This window comes from Rhopalosiphum padi, chromosome 4 (assembly GCF_020882245.1).
Source record: "Rhopalosiphum padi isolate XX-2018 chromosome 4, ASM2088224v1, whole genome shotgun sequence".
NCBI classification, from domain to species: domain Eukaryota; kingdom Metazoa; phylum Arthropoda; class Insecta; order Hemiptera; family Aphididae; genus Rhopalosiphum; species Rhopalosiphum padi.
This window is the reverse complement of record NC_083600.1, coordinates 34,781,092-34,796,865: the sequence shown is the minus strand read 5'-3', so window position 1 is coordinate 34,796,865 and position 15,774 is coordinate 34,781,092. Positions and strand designations below refer to the sequence as shown.

At 29.1% G+C, this 15,774-nt stretch overlaps 1 protein-coding gene across 3 annotated transcripts in view; it reads right to left on the bottom strand.

The window, feature by feature from the left end:
* The window catches only part of LOC132929613 (protein-tyrosine sulfotransferase), a 97,291-nt gene that overhangs the window by 5,829 nt on the left and 75,688 nt on the right, over positions 1-15,774 (bottom strand). For 2 of the 3 annotated variants that reach the window (XM_060995088.1, XM_060995087.1), the window contains 3 exons: positions 4,814-4,960; positions 774-904; positions 204-507 (listed from right to left, as the gene is read on the bottom strand). In XM_060995088.1, coding sequence (XP_060851071.1) covers positions 204-507; positions 774-904; positions 4,814-4,960 — 582 coding nt within the window. Of the gene's footprint in view, positions 1-203; positions 508-773; positions 905-4,813; positions 4,961-5,543; positions 5,607-15,774 lie in introns of those variants that run through there. The other variant, XM_060995089.1, reaches the window with a different exon arrangement.

The following is a 15,774-nucleotide window of genomic DNA, read 5'->3' as shown; positions in this document are numbered from 1 at the left end:
ATAAGAATAAGATGTAAAATATACAAATAATACCTAATATATTTTACAAAGCGTATTACTAGCATTATATTGAACATTATTGTTTTCAGATAATATTTTTCAGTTGTAACATGTTATAATTTCATTTTATGTATATTATTTATAAGCTTAAAAAATAAATAATGAAAACTAATAAAAAATATATTACAATTTAATATACTCACTTTACGCGATATGATAGAATGGACGGTAGCTCGGCCATCGCGTACCATGAATATGTACTTGGCGTTGGGGAACAATACTTTTAGATAGTCCATGGACTTAAGCGCCAGTGGGTCCTTATTGCACAGTCGGGGTGCCGGTACCCCATGCCGGGCGATTACTTCGAGAATGAATGAAGCAACTGCGGAGTTTATGACTTCTTCAGAAACACCGGCTTCCTTCAATCGAAGCGATTCTTTGGATGACTTGTACCAGTGATTGCGCATCTGCAGGATTCTAGGAACTACCCGGGTCTCCTGGCCACACCTACAGTGCACGGTTGGAATCAAAACGTGGTTCTTAATTCGTAATATTATAATATTTTTATTTTTAATGTACTACAGATTAATGAATCAATTAACAACTAATAGTTTTACAAATTATACAATAAAAATGTGTTTTTAGTATATTGCAGTAGTACTAGTAGTAGATTGTATTAAGACATGCATAACTACAGATTAGCTACTAATAACTGTGTAGTATGTACCATAATCCAATCTGATATTTATATATATTTAAACAATTATATTTACCGGACGTCCGGATGGGCGTCCAACATGGCTCTCATGAGCGTAGTGCCGGATCTGGGCACACCACCGATGAATATTAATGGCATGTTTCGGTCATAAGAGTAGATCTTCATGTTTTCATCGGTGACGAATTTCTGAAATAAACGATACAAATTGCTGTAATTTCAATGATATACAATAAATTAAAGTTTTTAAAAATATTATGCTTTTATTTTAGTTGGAATCATTTAAAAAAAATATTTTTCACCATGACCAATCGGTCCATTATTACTGTAGATTTATAATTTACACAAAAAATGTCATTAATATTATTATATATTATTATTTTTAATAATAATAATATTACTAAATACAATTTAGTATTATAAATATGAATAGTTAATAACGACTTAATAAAGGGCGTTGTTTGGACCAGAGGATCTACCCGTTTATTGCATCACTGCATTATATTTATAGTATATTATATACCGTAATGCAATATGGTTGTAAATTGTAACATTATATTGTATAGGTCATTTAAAGTTTCTCACAAGTATTTTAGTATTGTCCGACACTGAAAATGACTATGTTGTAACAATATTATATATATATTAAAAAAAAAATCTCGATGAAAAGGACGGTTATTTGGAATTTAAATAATTGTTTATTATATTACAAAGGAGTGAGTCTGACTAGTCAGAGTTGAAAAAAATCGACGAAAATAGAACATTAATAAAACGACATAATATAGGCAACATATAAAGAGCAGACAAATACAAACACAGATATTATTGTTGAATATTTACTTCAATGTATATATTATGTTCATAATTGTTTCACTACACGAATTTGTGTTCATTTCCGAAATAAAAATTGAATACACGGAAATGAATAGAATATATACGTATAGGAACATATATTATATACGTAAAGAGTATAATGTATAGGTATGCGATACGATAGTAAAACGTTGAAACTATATTATTCTTATTTAATATTTACAACGAAAAAAATGTAATGGGGACATGGTATTAAACACCGTTATTTTTAAATAGTCAACAATAGAATAGCTATTTATTTTCATTGGTGGTCTAACATAACATAATCCAGTGAACGCCAAAAATAATAAGTACTATGTCCATTGAAAAAAATTTTTTTCAAAATGACAGACAGAACCAATTGAGACTACTGTTGTTGAGAAATTCGTTTTGTCTCTTTTTATGCTCATTTCGGAATAGGAAATGTGGAATATTATTAAATAAAACTTATTCAGAACAGAGCTCACAATTAAAACTATTTTATCTAATATTTTTTTAAATTACTGTTATTGATATTTTTTTAATTAAATTTATTTTTGGCGGTTGTCAGTAGATTTTGTTAACGCTTCTAGACTAATTAAAAATAACTAATTAGAAGTTTAAAAATAATCTCTCCAATGTATAAACAGTAGCATGTGTTGTAATCGATTTAATCATTAAAAGAGGCTTATAATTATTTTTTCTACTAAAAAGAAGTTTGGAGTAATAAATGTCATTAAATGTAAAATTATATATTATCCGTATATATAAAACACCATTATAAAATCAAAACATTCCTCAATAGTCACATTTGCTCAAACTTTAAAAATAATGTCAAACATCAATTGTAAACCACAACACAGTAAATACAAACTGTCGTGTATTAATATACTATTGACGTTTATATAAACAGTTTAAGTACGCAATGTTTAAACCTTTAACAATCGTTTAATTTTAAATTATAGTACAATAGGTACTGCGTATATAATTTTATATGAACAAAAAAAAAAAAAAACGGAAATCCGAATAAAATTACAAAATATTACACTATTACACGAGTACACGTCACATAAATTTTGTAAGCTTTACAATTTTTATAAAGAAGAATTTTTTCAACGTGATTTATTACAAGCAAAACGAACTTAATGATTAATCGGCGTCGGCTTCAAATGTTAACCGGACTGTAGTATATCCTTTTCGTGTGCGTCTAAATCATATTTTTTCTAAAAATACACTACACTATATTCTTAAATAAGTAATATTTCCGAGCAGCCGTTATTATTACAGGCATAATTATTGTATCGTTCCATCCAGTTTTCATTTGTAGTAAGTATAAGGATAAAAATACAAGTTCATATAGAAAAAAATATAATTTAAAAATATTTTTAAACACAATCTGTAGCTGAATCTATGATATGTATTAAATATTTTTTAATGTTCACGAAACACAAAGAGAACGTATACACATGTACTATGTAGGTACGTACCTATTATAATATATAGACATCGTAAAATATGTCGTGATGCGGTTTGACAGTTATCGACGAATCCGATTGTTTATAGTTCAATTCGATTTACATGAAATTATCGTTAAATAAAAAATGTACTATGACTTACGTACAGATTTTTTTTTTTTTATTTAATTAGATAGGTATAATATGCAATTTAACAAATTTATTTGCAGGTAGTATAGGGCTTATAAATACATATATTTATTACATTTATTACACTGAGATTATAGATTATTTCATTGCTCCCGCGGCTATAATAATATTTTATTATATTTAATTCGGACGAATTTAAATAAGTTAACACATATGGATTATAATATTAATGAACTTAACACGAAACAAAATGCTTTTCTTATCGTGTTTTATCTTAACATAGCAATTTTTAAACCCGGCGGCCTGCTTATGGCACACGATAAGTCAAAATGTATAGAATCTGCCATGTGATTATCGGTAATAATATAAATAAGTGTATTATAACTTAAAAGTAGGTAATAACTGTATAGAAAGGCGCTATAACAAAAAGACATTTTAGTGATAAATAATAATATAATTATTATATAGAAAATATATTAATATATATATCTTATAAATAAATTTATGACTACGTATGTTAAGTAAAAAAAATATTTTGAGTTATATTATTTGGGTAATAAAAATTCTACATCATGATGTTATCTTGGATATTATCTAAATAGTGCGTTTAATAATATAAAACTTGCGCGTGCAGTAGATGTGGGACCTTCCGTAATCTGTGCATTGAAATTATTGTAATTTATAATTAACCGAAACGATTACCAATATAGTAATATAAACACATTATTTAACAATTATAAAACAAAATACATTAATTGCTCTAAATATAGAGTGTAATAATAATAATAAACATTCGGCAAAAAAAATTTCCTAGTAGGCTTTATTTGTATCGAATATATAGATATAATATATTAGCCAATTATATTTAATTGGACATTTATCGTAAACCGTTATAAACTGCAGTTAAAAAAATCAATATATTTTTTAAAGCTATTTTTTGTATGAATACAAAAAAAACGTCGTGTGATAGTTAAAATGTTCAATATGTTTTCGAGTCATTATACTAGAAACCACATTAATAAGTATTAAATATTGATCATTGATGTATACTAAAATTGTAAGACTGATAGCGTAATATATTATATCTATGATATAACCCCTGCGGTCATGCGAGCTACTTAAAAACGGTGAAATTCTTTTTGGAACTCAGTAGGTACGTAAATTAAATATGAATAAATCGATAGGAAAGAAAATAATTAAAAAATAAAAAAACTATGCCAGACCAATAGCGGCAATAGCACTTTATTTTTATTATTTTTCTGTCGTTCACACTATATTATGTATAGGTACCTATATCATAAAAAATTAAAATAGTAATCGATTTTGTTCTTAATTGAAAAAAAATAGTAAAATATTACATTAATAAAAAATGACCCAACTGTCGCCGGCTTTTTTTTTCCAAAACGTATGGAGTTTTGTAAAACCATAAAATATTCTCATATTATTATATTAAACCCCGATGCTATAGTTGGTGCAACCCACACCCTATGTCCCCCGGCACACACGCCGTAATATAACGGAATTAAAACGACGCTATTACGGGCAAGAATCATAACATTCGCATAGTCATGATTTGACTCGTATAATATAATAATTTTGAATTTTTAAAATTATTTTTAGTGTTTCATATAATATCGTGGTACAATATATGCGGCATACTCACGTCTTTCGGCATCATGAACATTGTTTGAGGTTCGGGTTCGGGACACGAGCGGAGCTTGTACGCCAGCAACAGCAACGTGCCGACGACCAGCCCGTACACCAACAATTTTCTTCGGCCCCGACTCATTCTGCCCACATGGTTTACCACCTGCAAAACAAATTTCGGAATACAATTAATTTGGTTATGGAAAAAAAGAAAAAACGGACGCCGCAACGAAATGATAAAACGCGAAAACAACGCGACGTGTCATTGCCGTTACAGTAAAATATATTATAATATACTTTTTCAAAAGTATACTACTTATAAATAATATTATAATATTAGTACACTTCCTATTGCACGTATCATCGTTATTATTTATATTATTATTCACGGACATGTCAAATTATTTTTTTATTCATAATCTGTATTATCGTCGGACGACACGACCGGAACCGGACGGCGACGACGAGTACGAAGGTTTTTTTTTTTTGTTTAATTTTCCAGCGAAATGTTACTGCAAAACGGTTATCGTTGACGATCGCGTGCGATGGACGGCACGCATAATATCGAATAATACAAAGACAAAATGTAACAGTTATGATGTCCGCGATAGTGACAACATCGCGAGAGTGGTCTATAGATATTATAATAATCGATATACACCATCTCGATTCCACCGAAAATAATTCCCCCCTCGCAGACATGGTCGCGACGAATACGATATCCGCGGATATTTGACGGTACCTACGGTTTTGACCGAATACTCGTGCGAAGATTTTCTCAACGAGGAGATCATTGGTCACGGCCGACAACTATGATAGGTATAATTGTATAGTCGGCTGTGTACTAACCGGTCAAACGATGATGTTTTGTTTTGTAGCTGCGTACACACAATACAATTTGCTGTTTTATCATTAGACACAAAGTCTAGATAGAATGACGTATATCGTGGTAAGAACATTATCGAATGTGATTACTTATTAGTAGGTAAAATGGTTGATTAAAAATAAGTATTTTATTATTTTACGTAAACTATGTAATATAGTATACCTAATGTCTCAGTTGCAGTTTATTTAAATATAAATAATATTATATACCTACTATATTGATATACATACACGTTAAATCGTAATTATTATTTATTATTATTATCAATATTATTTTTATATGTTTTTTTATAAAACAAACAATAATTGATGTTATTTAGATATACAAAAAATTGTCTTTTGTCACTTGTATTTTATTAACATCACAAATAAAAACACTAATTGCATACACAAAAAATACTTAGTAATAAAGTACATTTTTTAATCGTTTATTGCCAAGTAAGTATAATATAAGTATATTATGCATTACGCATATTCTATATAATTCTACATTATATTATATGATTATATGATTAGTCCTAAACGAATGTCAAGACACAACAGATTACACGGGCTTACTATGTATAAGTACATTGTACAATTTCTGAGTTCGATATTTATATATTTTGTTGTTTTAACAAATGTAAATTACTATTGATATTATTGTTATTATCAAATTTAATTATATTATACAATTATAAGGTGTATATTATAGATAATAAACCACAGAGATTATCTAATGTATTTGGTTTAATTAACATAAATGTCGTTTGTTTATAATAGAATTTAACTCAATTAGTTAATTATTTTCAATGAACGTGCACATTGTGCGTGTAACTGATGCAAAAGCGATAGTAAAATGTTGCTTAAATTTAACATTTGGAAACGCTTTGAAGTAATTATGTAAGACTTGAAGTTGTGTTTTAGATGTTTGTAATATTAGCGTTAAATTAAATATTATACAATACAATATTGAATATATATATATAATAATATTTATAAATACTACTTCAAAAGTTAGAAAAAAAAAACACTCAATATTATGCAAATGGAAAAAATAAATTGTGCTTTGTATTTTATTGTTAACATTCACTTTACTGTAGTAGATAATACATTGCAATTTCTGTTGAAATAGCAAAATATTAAGAATCGCTCACAGGTAGTCAGATGCAATAATAATTAGTATAATAATATATTATATTAAATATGTGATATAAATATTTTCATATCGATAATTGGATCCGCTGAAGTATTCAAGTATATTTACGGGAAAATAAATGTTTCTAAATAATATGTTGAGTCGAGAAAAATTTATTAAAATTGAATCTATTTCGAATAAGAAACAATACGAAGAATTCAATATAAACGAATTAAATTGTACATACCACATACATCCGACCATTAGATTATTTAGGTATATATTATATCAAGTATATCATATTTATAATATTTCTAAATGTATCACCTATAATAGTAGGTATAAAATGTTAGTTTTGAATGTGTCCCGTTTTTGAAATGATGAATTTCAGGTCTTCACAACGAACAAATTATAAAATGTACTGCTCTATTATGTAATGAACGTACTAATACATTGATCTCGTTCTTATACATTAATCATGATTTAAATTTCAAGTTACTCGTAAATTCACGCGTATGACATATTTTAAGTAGTTATATTAAATAAGTAATTAATAAGCACTTATCGTTTATAGAATACATAAAACATACTATGATACGCATCGCAGTTAAATTATTATTATTTTTTATTCAGAAACAAATAAAATTAATTAAAGGTTAGAAAAAAATTAACAGAACCTATGTATGTTGTATAGGTTGTCACGGTATCGAATTATTTAAAAACCAAGCTACTCCCAGGTATAATTAAAAAAAAAAAAACAATTATCGATATACCTACTGTAATTGGATGTACAGAAAAATATTGTTATGTATTTAATTAAAGGTAGACATCGGTATACGTGAAACTATAAGACATCAAACATGGGATATTTAAATTAAAAAATATTAAATGTGGCCGTATACAGGATAATATTATACAATAATGTTAAAACTATTTCGATCAATAATGAGTTATATTAAAGGCATACTTAAAGACGACAGATACGACACGATTTTCCAATCGTATTGTGTTCGTCCACAATAATATTCAGAACAGTTACTAAGTGTATGAATCGTATTAGAACAACAACGACAACCGTTATATTTTGTCGATATAGGTAATATCGTAAATTGTATTATAATTGTTATGATTATTGCGGACTCGGAGATGCGGAAATGTCAAGCCTCGACCTGCGGTAAGACATTAATCGTGTACCTGCAGCAGTACACAATAAATGCATAATAATAACCCGTGCACGTTTGTATCGGCGTTAACCGGTGCTTTTTATCACACTTGAATAGGCGAATCGCGACGCGTGAAGAGTTCGCCGGTTGTTACGACCGTCGTCGATATAATAATGACAATATAATAATATGTATATGCGCATAGTAATAATATGTCATCGTCGATTGTCGTATAAATTATTATTTTTCGTTTTCTCGAGGCGTGTAATAATGATGCAACGCGGCAAGGAACCGATCGATGTGACCTTTTAACAACAAATAAATAAAGCGCACACGCGTCCCAGACTTGGATGGAGATTTATCGTAACGCCGCAAAGTATGATAAATTGCGCGTCATTATAATAATATGTAGTACACACGCGTGCGCGCAAACACGCTCGTGCGAGATTTCGGTTGCTTCTCGTTTCCGCGGTAAGGCGCGTTCCACTGCGATAGAACGTAACAATTTACTGCAAACACATTACAGACCTGACCTGGCCACGGAATAGAACACATTAAAACGTTATATCGACGACTATTATGTGTATAATATAATGTTTTGTATGTATTAATACGCTATCGAAGTGGCATGTAATACTATTGCACTGATTTTTGATCGGTCATAATTATTTATTTATTATTGTAATTTTTTTTTAATTATATATATTATTCCGTACCCCTATAATAATATAATATTATCATACATAGGTAGGTACTGTAATAATATTGTCGAGAAGGGAAACATTCAATTATTGAAATTAAATAGGATACACCGAGAAGAGAAAAAAGAAATCAATAGCACGTATATTTAATGGGAAAACATAAATTTCAAAAACGGGCCCCGCGATTATATAGGTACCTACCCATATAATAAAACGCGTATAAAAATCATAATCGTCCGTAGAGTGAAAAACCTATAAAAAATAATTTATTAACTAGAAAATAATATTATGTTGTGCGTGTACGCGCCGCACTCGTATACCTATCCGATTAATTGATTGCGATTCGATTTAAATTTTAGTGCATACAATTATACAGGTAGGTACATTCCACGATCGAAATAACGATAAAGTATGAACACAATAAATAAACGACTAAAATAATAGTAATAATAATAATATCAGAAATAATATGCACACACGTAAACTGCGTGAATTCAATGCCTCAAACTCGATGCCTTTTCCTCGAAAAGTCATAACTATAATAAATATTATATCCTAAAAAAAGCAATTTTTTGGCAAAAATTTGGTTTATAAGACTGTCAAAACGTATTTCTCAGAAAAAAATGTTCTTAATAAGAAACGTAAAATTTACATTTGACCTAATGGATATATAATTTAAAGTTTTGTAATTACATAAGAATATTAAAAAATATTAATACATTGAATTTGCCTCTATGATAATACTAATAACTTAAAAATAAAATCATTGAATAAAAAATGTTCACTCATCAGTTTATGTATATTTATATATAAGGTGTAACAAGACTATTTGACAAATTTTTATTACAAATGTTACTATATTTTTTAAATAGTCCTGTTACACTCTGTATACACTACATTAATATTAATTTATATTGCTTGAATTTGATGTGGTAAAAATACTTTTAATTTCTAAAAACTTATTTCTAAATTTAAATTTAAAACCTAACCTACCTTACACAAAAATCTGGCAAGAGTACACAGTTTAATTTTTAAAATGTATAAGTTTGATGATTACAGTTTAATTAAGTCTACTTTATAAAAAATCCATAAACAAACATATATTATCAATTAAGTAATAATAATAATACATAAACGTAGACAATATATACAATCACCATTAGCGAATTCAAAAATATATGATTTACAAAGTCATTGTATATTGGTATACGAATAAAAATGTATACATGCAAAGACATATATATATATTATAGTATACCTAGACACGTTAAATTACAGCTATCGACTAGAATATAATAAAGAAAAACGATATTCATTTTATCGATGATTTCGAGTCATTTGAAAGGTCCAAATCACACGACAAGAGTTGATTATAAACTAAAAAAAACACAAACATTAAGTACATCTCTGAGCCCGGTGAAAATTCTTGACCCGAAATTCAAGTAAACAATATTCTTATTACATAAATATATATATATATATATACACGTACGCTTTAGAGTTAGTGAAACGAAAACGCAAAGAAAGAAAAAAACTCTCTCACGGGACAAAGATACGAGAGTTTTCGATCGAAACCTTACTGTTTATTTATTTACTTTTTATATTTTATTCGCTCAAAACCCTAAAGCCAATGTGTGTACACACTTTTTATCCGACATCATAAATAATACGTCCGGAATACGCCTCCACGAAACATTCAGCGGCGGTGCACTCGAAATTTTAACGGAAGAAGCAAACGGAACGCAATAAAAAATAAATACAAGTTGCACAGTTTTTTCGACACTAAACTTTAATATTGTCGTCATCAAGTTTGAGAATAAAATGATTAATTAATAAAAAGTTACAAACGGTTTTTTAGTTTTTTTCAAATATACCTAAACCCAGATACAGATTAATTGCATATAATATACGTATATAGTTTATATAATATAAGTTCAAGTTAGATTAAGTGATAGTTATAATATAATATATTTGTTTATATTTATGTAGCTTATGATAAGAAATAATACTATTTTGTACGATCTTGTGATTTTAATTTTAAATGTTTTCAAATTTACAATAATTTTATACATTTTGATGTGTTTATATGCTTTATAATATAGTGCATTTAAATGGCTTGAATGTTAAAAATGAACAAATAGCATGTTATAAGTAGTTTAATATTTATAGAAAAACCTATGTATAATCATTTCAAATTAAATTACCAATTGGTTTTAAATTCTAATTTAAATTAGGTGTACAAAAAAATACTTGAATTTCAAGTATCTACTTCAACTGAACTACGCGTACTTACTACAAAATGAAAACAATTATTAACTTGTTATGAAAGAAAAAGAAAAAATGACACGACATTTGTATTTTTTGTGAAGAGTTCGTTACTTAGAATGGGATAGAAAAAAAACGATAGAAGCCCATTAAAAACTCGTTAAAAACCCGTTAAAAATTATAAGAAAGTTTATTATTCACAATTTTGAATTAAATATTGTTATAAGTTTATTATTTTGGGATTTTAATACAGAAAATGTCGAAGATTAACATTTTGAAAGATATATTAATGAGTATCAGTATTGGACAACTATGAAAAATTTAGAAACATCAAATATACGAAAAACAAGCAGAGTTTGGTTTATGCCAGCAATAACGATGTTAATTTCCCAGACCTATAATAGCGCCAAACAAATTTCGTCGGCACATGTTCTTGTAATTATTGCAGTAATAAAAAGTTGACTGCAGTTGTGTAACTACCGAATAAATAAGAAAATCTATCTAAAATCATATCTGCAGGTTCTGCAGGGAGCTTTTTGAATTGTTAATTTCTATCCAAAATAGTAAATAAAAAAAAATTATACAAATTGCAAGACAATCAGTGGTTAGTACAAAACTAATATAAAAATATATTTTTAATTGTATTACATATTATTTAATAACGTACTGTAATTACCATGAAATAATAAATCCTCTTGCTGAAATTCATCACACACAAGAGGTCCACCACATTGTATAAAAAATTATAACACAAAACTTTAAGATTGTCGGTATCGGATATGGAACAACCGGACGTTTGCCGATTTTTCGTATTCGTAAAAGCTATAAAAAAAACACACTATATACGTGGTTATCTAGTCGAATATCTATTATCTAGTCACTCAGATATAACCGCAATAATATATTTCGTACTTGGTATAAACTTCTCATCACAGTTGGTCGCGAAAAAACGTTTTTGGAGAATGTTGCAGGTGGGATGCGCGTGATACGAAGAAGTCGAAGGTGTGACAAACCGACCAACCAATAGTTGTGGTCGTAATTTATAAAACGACACATTTCTCTAATGGACCACCACCGCCGTCGTCGCCGATACAATAAATTATTATCAGACCGATTTCGTGGTGCGTGGAAAGTGGTGTACATAATATATATATATATATATATATGAATTGCGCGTTTTCACTAAGGTTTTTGCCAATTTCTAAGTTCTATACATATATATATATATATATAAACAAGAAAATATAATAATCGACAGAGTTTTATTTACCATTTCTCATCGGTGTCGTAAACAATAACGTGATTTATACAATTTGTATTTTTGCACCCATACTTATATATATTTATTATTTATATTATACACGGAATGGGAGGGGTTATTATATATATAATATTATTTATCATTTCCGCGCGATTTGTCCCGTTAAAATTGATATTGCTCATACAGCCATCGCACGCGAACGCTTTTATGACCACCGAATATCGTAAATTGGTCGCCGCCGTAACAGTTTTGAATGCAATTGACCGCCTACGCCATTATTGGCGTTTTTTCAATGAGTAAAAAAATGTATTATACCACGAACACGTTTATTTCAGTACGTATATGTATACAACGTTAACCAATGTCCAACAGTATTTTGTACATAATAATATGCACGTTTCACGTATAGTATTATATGTATATATAGGTATTGGCATTCTAGATAGACGCTTACCAATGTGTTAAGGTACATACCACGAACCTACCGAAGTTCGGAGGATCAAGGATACATAATATATGTAATATAATTATTATGTTTGTGTACATGTCTATTGCGCTTCGAAGAAAACGTCCTTAAACCATAATATTATATTATTACAATAAACACCACGCACACATATTATAAATTAAAATATAAAACTGACAGATGCACTTAGATTATAATAAAAATAGGAGTTGACGTTCTGGGAAATATCGTTTTCAAAAGGTCGTACTTGCGGACAAAGGAAATGCGCGATGGACGAAAGTCTGTGGTATCCGAATAAGAGAAAGGACAATCGCCCGAAAGGATCAAAAACGTCAACAGCTCGAGAACGTTTTATACTGTTTTGGCCGGCACTTATATTATTACTTAGGTAGTACATTGTCAACTACTGCGACTGCTGCCATCGTCAGTCTGGGAGACGCCATTACTGTTACGAGCAGACTCCGTTTAATATCAACGTCACCGCCGAAGCGGTCGCGATTTCAAGAGGTTGTCTTATTATTGTTATAATCTTATCGCAGTCCTATAATTTACATTAAGTCCGAGCGACGGACGACCCTGCGCTTTTACATATATATACAATTATCTACGAGTCGAATCATTATCTGGAGCTCGGTCAGATTCGTACGAGACATGCGAGTACATAATATATTTTTATATAATGTCTGCGATCTCACAAATGGCATTTTATCCCACGGAATATATTATCATTATAATTCCGTTTACCCGTCGTTAAGTAATATACTATAAAACAAGTATTTTGTTCTTGAGACGAGTGTAATTGACACGATTATCACGATTAAAACCAATTATTATGTTTATACAACAGGATTCGGAGATATATACAATATACATAATATAATAATATATGATATACGCTCACATATACTTTCCGTGATGTTTATCTGTTTATTCCTGTAGTTTATTGTGTCTTAAAAATGTTTTAACAATTATTTTATGATCGACAAGTACATGCAAGTTATATACATAGTAAGAGGATAGAGTACGCATAAGATAAAAAGACCGACCTTAGCTTGTATATGTGTAACATAGAATCCAAATGAATTTAATTTCTAACTAAACTGAAAGGTTTGTTTTGTTCTTTTATGAACAAATACATAAATAATATATTTTTAATACATCAAGATTCGGGTTTTCAATTACTTGTGAAAACAATACCGGTAGGTAAACAAAAACAAACTTTGTTTGACCTAAAAGGAATATTGATTCAAAAAAAAAAAAAAACCGTGTAACAAAATCAACTTTATTAATTTTTTAATAAAAACTGATATTGCCCAAGTTTATGATTTATTTGGTGCATATAAGTATATTTTAAAATAGAAGTATTTCAGTATATGTGTTGACACCGATATCGTTTGTATGTACAATAGTCTAATTACATATTATGTACAAGCAACTTATGAAGTGTGTCAAAAACACGCTTCCACGATTCGATGAAAAAAAAACAGTGTTTATCCAGTACCTACATTAATATATTAGAAAGCGAACAATAATAATATATAACGGTATTGATCTAACTCATGGGTCACAAAACCGTCAAGGAGACCGTTAATTTGACCGTTGTAATTTCGCGGTTAGAAAGTAAATGTCCTCAACAACTGAAAATATAATATATATATATAATGTAAGAACATTGAGAGCTTCACCGGGGAGGCTTATATGTACAAAAGAGCTTTCCGTTTTTTCAATTTATTTTACTTTGTTGTGTTTGAATCTTTTCTTTTTTTTTTGTCAAGGGAAAAGTTTTAAGACGATTATATATAGTTTGTTTTCCGTTCCACCGGTTTTACACGAATTCGCCAAAAAGGATGTATCCGCCAAAATTGCCTTTTTCTCGAAAACGACTAGATCAAGTTCAAAATAGACTTCATTTCGTACGTTATTATAATGGCTTGAAATAGCCGTAGGCGTATAAAACGTGTCTTGTGCTTGAACTTTACGCGCGAGGGTCAATGTTATTTATGGATTGTAATATACAACTAACCGCCCAATACGAATTTTGCTTTTCAAAGGTTTATCTTTTACTTTTGGATTTAGACACATGTATAGGATTTAGTTATGTATTTATTATTATTATTATTTTTCTTATAATAATAAAATATCGTAGAAAACCATTAAATTTGTTACGTTCTGACTTAATTTCCATAATATATTATTATACATACACGCATATGTAGGTCTACAAGTTTTTCAAGTACAAAATAAAAACAAACATCGTTAAATCCAACCAAACGGAAAAATATATAGGTAATAATAATAATAATAATATAATAAAGTGTTATCGTTTTAAACTTTTACGGATTTAATCTAACATACCTATTACATCGTTGCGTGTGTTTGAATAATATCTAACCGCCGGGCGATCGTATGATAACATTATTACTTCTACTATTGGTTCATTATGATATTTGGCCGAATGAAATTAACAATAAATTTTCGATAGCTGTAGTTGTTCGCGGTTGTAATTCATCCAGGGGGGACGACCGGTACTATATGTAGGTATACGGCTGCCGCGTTAGTAATTTTTAAGTGCACTCGAAATAATTATTATACAAACGTCGTAACACATAAAAAAAAAACCGTCCAGGAACATGCTGGCAATATATATATATATACATACACACATTTATTTATACGCTTTACCTATGTGTTTTACGACGGACGGTGTGTATGTTCATATATTTATGGTCCCGAAGCACAATAATAACAATAATACTAATAATAATAATAATAATGATTATGATGATAATAATAATAACATCATCGTGCACGCGTATTAAGTGGTTTATGCGCCGAACGTGCGTGTGTGTCTGTATATAGGATATAATAACTAGATTACTGTTTGTTTTCCCATATAAACGAGTAGGTAGTGTTTAAATCATTCGGTGCTTGTTATTATTGTTATTGAACACAAACGACGGCCCACAGATAGCCATCTTCGGCGTGAGTGGTCATTTATCTAATACAATATAATATTGTATCATATTTTATTGCATTGATCTCGGTTCACTCACGCGCACGATTTGCATGTTGAGTTATATATATTTTTTTATTTTATTTTTTTTGCTCTTTCTGTTTGG